Consider the following 7,991-nt stretch of genomic DNA (forward strand, 5'->3'; position numbering starts at 1 on the left):
TTCACTTGGCAGAAAAGTCTATATTCTCTGCTACTTTAAAGAGCAAGTACTAGTATGGAAGCAGTGCAGGGTCAAGAATGCCACATAGCTAGAATAGATTGCACATTTGCAAGCTGTTCACCATTCATCATAGCAATGTATACAGGACCTACAGTTTGCATAATGTATTTGCATGAATACGACATCATATCCCAGCTAACATCTCCATTTTCATGCATTCTGCAGCTGCATCTCACTGCCTTCCTTTTTTAGAAACCATCTCTTCATTATTGGGACTTTATTATTCTCACCTGGTGAGAACAGAATTCATCCAAAGTGAAACTGAAAAAAGCCCAGTTGACTTGCAACAGTAGAATGTGGAAATTAGTCTGTTTAGCATAAATTTACATTCATGCAAAGCAGGCATTAAGCACAATGAATAAATGCTGGCCATAGCATTCCAAGACATGGACTGCCTGCAGAACAAAGTTAATTCCAAATGTGCTACTTACTGTTTAGAACAGGGATAGGCAAACTGTGGGCCTCCAGATGTTTGTGGACTACGTCCCCAGCATTTGTTGGCAGGGGATCATGGGAATTGTAGTCCACGGACATCTGGAGGGCCCCAGTTTGCCCACCCCTGGTTCATTTTGCAGCATACAAAACATTAGAAGTTCATAAGAAAAACGTAGCCCACAGGATTTCTAACTACAAAATAATTCCTTACCATAACATAGCCAATCTGATCATGTGGGTCCATGCCCATGGTAACCTTACTGCTGCAATGTAAATCACTAACATGAGTTGCCTAGGGTGAGACAAAAAACTTCAGCTGGTACAGCTAACCCATAACTGCTGGGAAGGACTAATACATATCCAAGCTAAATGGTTCAGCATTCAGCATGCTATAAGCATACACATGGAAGTTGGTGCCTGGAGATGAAGTTAATTGCAGCTAGACAAGTTATTTTCAGGAATGTTTGTCACCTGCCCAGCCACATACAGCTCTAAGAAGCTTCTACTTTTTCCTGTATCCAAGCAACTACAAAAAAGATTTCAAGCGCTTAGTATGCTACAGTATGTGGACAATGTTCAGTTTGATTAGTCAGATTACGCAGGGTCACTTTTAGCATACCCTGCCTCAGTGAATTTTATGTCTATTTTGCTTCTTTGAATTCAGGACTGAAATACCAACAACAGTAAAAGCATTTTTTCCATTTAAATATTTCTGCTTTAGCCTGTTGCTTTAACCACAGAAAATTACTGTGTTACTGTGTTTCATATTTGTACACTGGCAAGTCACAGTTGCATTTTTACCATCCACTTCCTCCAAGGAGTTCAATGCCACATACACTAAACCAGTGGTCCCCAACCTGCGGGCCGCGGCCCGGTGCCGGGCCGCGAAGGCCATGGCGCTGGGCTGCAGCTCCCTCTCCCCGCCCTCCCGCAGTAAAAAACTTCCCAGGCCGCAAGCTTGCGGCCCGGGAAGCTTCTTACTGCGGGAGGGCGGGGAGAGGGAATCAGGGCCGGGCCGCCGGCCATGGCCCGCGGGTGCAGCCCAATGCGCAGGCGTGGCCCGCGGCCCGATGAGCGGGTGCGGTCCGCGCGGGCGCGGTCCAATGCCCTGCCGGTCCCCAGCCTCAGAAAGGTTGGGGACCACTGCACTAAACACAAGCTGAACCAATGAGACAAAGTGAAATTATATAGTCAGACTATGGTATAAATGCCCAAGTTATTACAGGCAAATGCCATTAAGAGTTCCTTAGATGGACAGGACTTGACAGTAACAAGAAATTATAGGCCAATATCATTATTGAATGATGATTACAAGTTGTTTACAATGATTTCAGCTGAAGGGGGGATTGCAAGAAATGATGTATGAAGATTAATGTTAGTTTCCCCCCTAAAAGACAGTTGCTGGCTAATATCAGAACAGTTAGGAATTTGAGTATTTGGGAAAACATAATGAAAAACAACCTGCTTTGATCTTAGATGCAAAGAAAGCTTTTGATAATTTGAACTAGGTTTTCTCTTTAATGTATTAGAATAGATATAATGGGTGAAAGCAGCACAAATAATACTCAAAGGAGAATTGACTAAACTATGTGAAATACAAGGAGGAACAAGACAAAGTTGCCCACTGTCCTCTGTTTTAGTTCCGGAGATACTGAATAGAGATACAAGACAAGATGAAAGGATAACAGGCATAAAGATTAAGACAGTCCTAAGAACCTTTGCAAACAATCTGGTCTTAGACCTAGAAGACTTTTTCAAGGGAATAAAGTTATTAACGGCTAAACTGAAAAAAAATTGGTGCATTAGCAGTCTTCAAAATAAATAGAAGACAAAGATGTTAACAAAGCAAAAACCCAAGAACAGAACTGATAAATAGAACAGGTTGGTAAGGTGGGAAAGGTAAAATATTTAGGTATCATTTTGACAAATATGAATTTTATGTCTTTTCAAAACAACTACCTTAAAATATGGCAATATGTGAAAAAAGATATGCTAAGATGGGCTAAAGTTCAACTGTATCTGTGTTGCAGAGTATCTGCGGTTAAGATCTGTGATTTTGCCAAGAGTGTTATTTTTGTTTCAAACAATACCTGTTTTAACAACTGATGCACCATTTCAATGGCAGGAGGATATATCTAAATTTATATGGCAAAGGGAATAAAAACAGGAGTTAAATATAAGGTAATAGAAGATACAAGAGCCTCTTGTGGCGCAGAGTGGTAAGGCAGTGAAAATGCTGTCTGAAGCTGTCTGTCCATGAGGTTGGGAGTTCAATCCTAGCAGCCGGCTCAAGGTTGACTCAGCCTTCCATCCTTCCGAGGTCGGTAAAATGAGTACCCAGCTTGCTGGGCGGTAAACGGTAATGACTGGGGAAGGCACTGGCAAACCACCCTGTATTGAGTCTGCCATGAAAACGCTAGAGGGCGTCACCCCAAGGGTCAGACATGACTTGTTGCTTGCACTGGGGATACCTTTACCTTAATAGAAGATACAAAAGAAAGGACTGGGCATCTTGTGTTTGAACTATTTTTGCCGCTTGTTGTTCAGTTTAGATGAAAGAATGGATACTGTTGAGAAATAAAAGGATACTAGAGTGAAATTAGTTTATATGTATAAAAATATTTTGAATGTATGTCAGAAGTGTGAACAACAGGAAGGGACATTTTACCATTTATGATTGAGGTGCAAGAAAGCATAAAAATTTTGGATATAAATACATTCATTAATCCAAAAGATCCTAAAGTACAATTTTCTTTAGAGACTAATGGACAGCCAACTCAAAATAAGCCATGAGAGAGGCTGAATCTGTGAAGGCAAAGGGGTGGCAGGTTACAGTAGGTGAGTGATTGGGATGTGAGTGTCTTGCATAGTGCAGGGGATTGGCCTAGATGACCCAGGAGGTCCCTTCCTACTCTATTATTCTATGATTCTATAAAACTTTGTTTTTATATATCTATGAAAATGACAATGGCAGGTCAAAAATGGAAATATTTATATTACTCACCAATAATAGGTTGGTAAAGATTATGGAAATTGCAGAAATAGATAAACTTACTATTTTGGTTAGAGAAAATACAGTATCTACATTTATTACTCAATAGAAACCCTTTATGGACTTTTTGCAATTTAAGTATAAAAATGAACATGTGTTGGTTTTGATAAAGAAGTGATTTTTTCCTTCTAGAATTGTAAAATGATATATAACTACTTATATTTGTGGTAGAGAAAACCAGAAGTCTTTTCTTTGTTTCTATACTTTTCTTTATTCTTTCTTTAGAATTTTAGTTTTTATCTTTTGAAAAAAACCTTTAATAAAAACTGTTTTTAAAAATCTTGCATCTCCTGGTTTCTTTTTGCATGATGGTATTTTTCAAACAGACAGTATCAAAGATTCTAAGATCTGAACATTCCTAACAGCAAAATACCTGGATACAATATCCTATTTTGCCTTATTTATCATGAAAATAAAGTGAATGAAATTACTCCGAAGAAGACCAAGCAAAGCTATGATGCACTAGCACCATTAAAGGAGCTACCATTTCATAAAAACAAAGAAGATAAATTACTTTTTTTGAGATATTATTTGCATAATAGCTTTCTCAGAAGCAAATCCTACTTTGCTTTCTCTCAGTATGTGCAATACCACAGGAAGAATGTATATGAAACTGAGGTTGAATCAACAAAGTCAAAATAATTCAGCATGAAAGTTCTAATATCGAAAATGAGACTTCACTGTAAGGGGTGGTACAGAAATCGAATGAAAAAATATAAATACAAGATTTTAATATACAGATCATGACAGATGATCATAGCTCAGCAAGCCTTTAAGAGCTCAGAAGAAAATGAAACAACCTACAACCACCTAAGGTTGAGAGACTGCTTCTACCAATACCTATATCCTTCCTCACTGAGAACTAGTGATAATATCCATATGCTACCTCTCTGAGGTCCAGTATTTCACTATTAAGATCGTTGTCTGCCTCAAGAATTTATCAGAATTGGGAAGCAAACCTGACCTTCCTCAGTAACTAATAGAAAACTGTTAGTTTGTTTCCTAGAGCTGGAAAATAAGCATGTAGCCAAGCAAACTGGAAACAGACTACATGACCTTGCTAAATTACACTGTTTGTCACAATGTACCATTATCACAGGCCAAGGACACAAAGTATGGTTTGGATGGGTGGTTCTTGTACAGACAGCTCTTCTTGTGTCCTTTTGGGCAACAGGCACATCTTTATGCTTTTTCCCAGTGCAATAATATTAGAATCATAGAGTTGGAAACCTCCTGGGTCATCTAGTCCAACCCCCTGCACTTTGCAAGACACTCACAACCCTATCGCTCATCCACTGTAACCTGCCATCCCCTTAAGCCTTCACAGAATCAGCCTCTGTCAGATGGCTATCCAGCCCCTGTTTAAAAATAGACAGAGAACCCACCACCTCCGGAAGAAGCCTGTTCCACTGAGAAACTGCTCTAACTGTCAGGAACTTCTTCCAGATGTTTAGATGGAATTTCTTGTGAATTAATTTCATCCCATTGGTTCTGGTCCGTCCCTCTGGGGCAAGAGAGAATGACTCTGCTCCATCCTCTACATGGCAGCCTTTTAAATACTTGAAGATGGTTATTAGATCCCCTCTCAGTGTCTCCTCTCCAGGCTAAACCAAGCTCCCCCAACCTTTCCTCATATGTCTTGGTCTCCAAACCCCTCACCATATTACACATTAACATAGCAAATTACTATAGTACCCAGAAGGCTGAGCGTCAAAGAATTGAGGCTTTTGAACTCTGGTGCTGGAGAAGACTCTTGTGAGTCCCTTGGACTGCAAGGCGAACAAACCGGTCAGTCCTAGAGGAGATCAGCCCTGACTGCTCCTTAGAAGGCCCAGATACTTTGGCCACCTCATGAGAAGGAAGGACTCCCTGGAGAAGAGCCTAATGCTGGGAGCGATCGAGGGCAAAAGAAGAAGGGGATGACAGAGGATGAGGTGTCTGGTTGGAGTCACTGAAGCAGCAGGTGCAAATTTAAATGGACTCCAGGGAATGGTAGAGGACAGGAAGGCCTGGAACATTGTCCATGCGATTGCGATGGGTCGGACACGACTTCGCACCTAACAACAACAACAACAACATAGTACCCATCATCCATTAACATTTATGTTACTCCTATTCTACAGCCAAAGTCTGTCAACGACATGACAATTGCTGATCTCCTGAATGAAGGCACTCTACGAAAACCCCGAAGCATTTCCAACTTCCAAAACCAATTCTCATCTAGAACACCACATTCCTAAACCACCCTGAATAGCACTAACACAGCATGTGAAAAAGAGGAAGCTCATCAAAAGCTTTCACTTAACCAATATTCAAAGACAAGTGAAAGCACAGAAATCACAAGCTGTCAGGGGAAGGGTTCTTATGATACAGACACCTTGAAGAAAAATATGCACCTTGTGACAGAAATGTACCAACCAACAGAACATCCCAGTTAACTATCAACATTGGCATGTGGTGAGTGTGTGTGTGTTGCACACACAGTGTCAGCATCACTAACCATAATCAAATCCACTGTAAACTTCCTTTCATCCCTCTTGGCAAATAATCAGCTTTCTCAAGTGCACATTTGAGAGTTACCTAGTTCCCCACTATCTTCACTAACTAGCATGAGTCACAAGAACAGACAATGCAGAAAAATCTCCTTCCTTCAGGCCTTTGTGAAAGAAGCACTGATGCCCAGCTGCTGCCAAGGGAATTTACACCCTCGTGCATCTTCCCCCTCACCTCCCATGCACCCAACCAATCTTTCTTCCCTTCAGCTTCAGAGCAGAAAGAGTGAGGGCAAAGTGGTGTGTTTGTCAAGGTCATGGACACGCATAGGGGAGGGGAAGGTAAAGGAGATCACACAGAAATGATGGGGAAGGAAGACATCAAGCTTGGGAAGATTTGGCCCTGCAGATGCAAAGGTCAAAAACATATAGCTCCAGAGAACAAACCCCGCCCCCCCCCCCCCCAGCACATCAGCTTCCCTCCACTTCAGCCAAAGAGGATGCGGCAATTTCAAGAGCATCTAAAAACAAAATAATCAAAGAGATGCAAGGAAAGTAAGGAAGCAAAACAGTGAATGATACAATCATTTTTTTAAAAACAGAATATATGCATGCACATATATTTTTGGCAAAGCCCCACATTCAGTCACAGGCAACCATAACATTCAGACATGCACCCGAAGGTCTTTTCGAGGTGGGGGCACTGAAGAAGAGGGAAAGCTGTATATGGGAGGGGGGAGAGGGAGAGAGAGAGAGAGAAGCCGCAGACAGGAGGCCTCTCTGGCACCGCCTCCATTTATAAACAGCACAGGGCGAGGAGAAGGTGGGGGAGGCTCCTGATGCGGCCTTGGGAAAGGGGGGGGGGGAGAGAGAGAGAAACGAAAGGGACGCGCGTGTGTGGAAAGAGCCCGAGCCCGCCCCGAGGCTGCGGCAAGGAGGGCTGGCGGGAGGGGAGAGACGCGCGCAGCTGGGCTGCTCCTTCCCTCCAGCCGGAGCCCAGCGCAGAAGGGGCTTCCCTCCCGCGACCGTTAGGCTGAAGGGGGAAGCCCTCCCCCTCCCCCACTCACTCGCGCGCGCCGCACTCCCCCCCCCCAGCCGCCCCCGCTCAGACCGAATGCGCGCGCACGCCCCCACACACCCTTCGGAGCGAGGCGATGGAACCCCCCCCCCCGCCCTCCAACCTCCCGCGCCAATTCTTCCCTCGCCTCAGGCAGCCCAGTCAGCCCCTCTCGCTCCCTCCCTGCCTGCCTCCCTCCGCCGCCCGGCTCTCGTTCTGCGCTCCTCACCGATGCCGGGCGCCACATAGACGAAGTAGAGGAACGAGGAGGAGAGCGAGAAGAGGAAAAGGGCGGCCAGCAGCGAGCGCCGGGGAAGCCGCCAGGGCCGCCGAGGGCTCCGCGGCCACCGCATGGTCCGGCCCCTCCTCGCCGCTCCTGCTGCTGCTGCTGCTAGTGCCGCCGCCGACGCGATCCGGCTGAGGGGAATTGGCGGAGGCGGCGGCGGCTCCTCCTCCTCCTCCTCCCGCTGCCGCTGCTGGTGGTGGTGCCGCTCTCAGCGCCGCTCCCGCCGCCTCCTCCGCCGCCCCTTCTTCTTCCCCGGGTCCCGTCGCCGGCCGTGCCGCCGCATGAATGAGAGGCCGGCGCTGCTGGAGGACCCCCTCCCTTTTCTTCCCCCCTCCCCGCCCTGACGGGGCTCCTGCAAGCGCCGGCGAAGCGGCGGGGGCGGGGCCGCGAGGGGGCGGGGCCAGGGGTCGGTCCGCAAGCTCGCCTCGCCGCAGCCTTGAGCGGGCGAGGACTCCAGCGCGCATGCTCGGCGGCTCTCGGTAAGGGATCGTCCGCAAACTCGTCGTCCTGCACTTCGCCCTTCTCTCTCTCTCTCTCTCCCCCTCCTCCTTTCGCTCATAATAATAGGAAAGAGCCGGAGTCCAGGTGCGCCTTGAAGAGTGACAATAA

The 7,991-nt window shown here is 45.6% G+C and overlaps 1 protein-coding gene across 2 annotated transcripts in view; it reads right to left on the reverse strand.

The window, feature by feature from the left end:
* B4GALT5 (beta-1,4-galactosyltransferase 5) overlaps nt 1-7,732 on the reverse strand; it is an 86,208-nt gene extending 78,476 nt beyond the window's left edge. For both annotated transcript variants that reach the window (XR_013230586.1, XM_077335592.1), the window contains exon 1: nt 7,326-7,732. Coding sequence is in view for 1 of the 2 variants with exons in the window: in XM_077335592.1 (XP_077191707.1) it covers nt 7,326-7,449 (124 nt within the window). In the remaining variant the exon portion in view is untranslated. The remainder of the gene's footprint in view (nt 1-7,325) is intronic.
* Nucleotides 7,733-7,991: the final 259 nt, after the last annotated feature.

The sequence above is a fragment of the Paroedura picta genome, chromosome 4 (genome assembly GCF_049243985.1).
Source record: "Paroedura picta isolate Pp20150507F chromosome 4, Ppicta_v3.0, whole genome shotgun sequence".
NCBI classification, from domain to species: Eukaryota; Metazoa; Chordata; class Lepidosauria; order Squamata; family Gekkonidae; genus Paroedura; species Paroedura picta.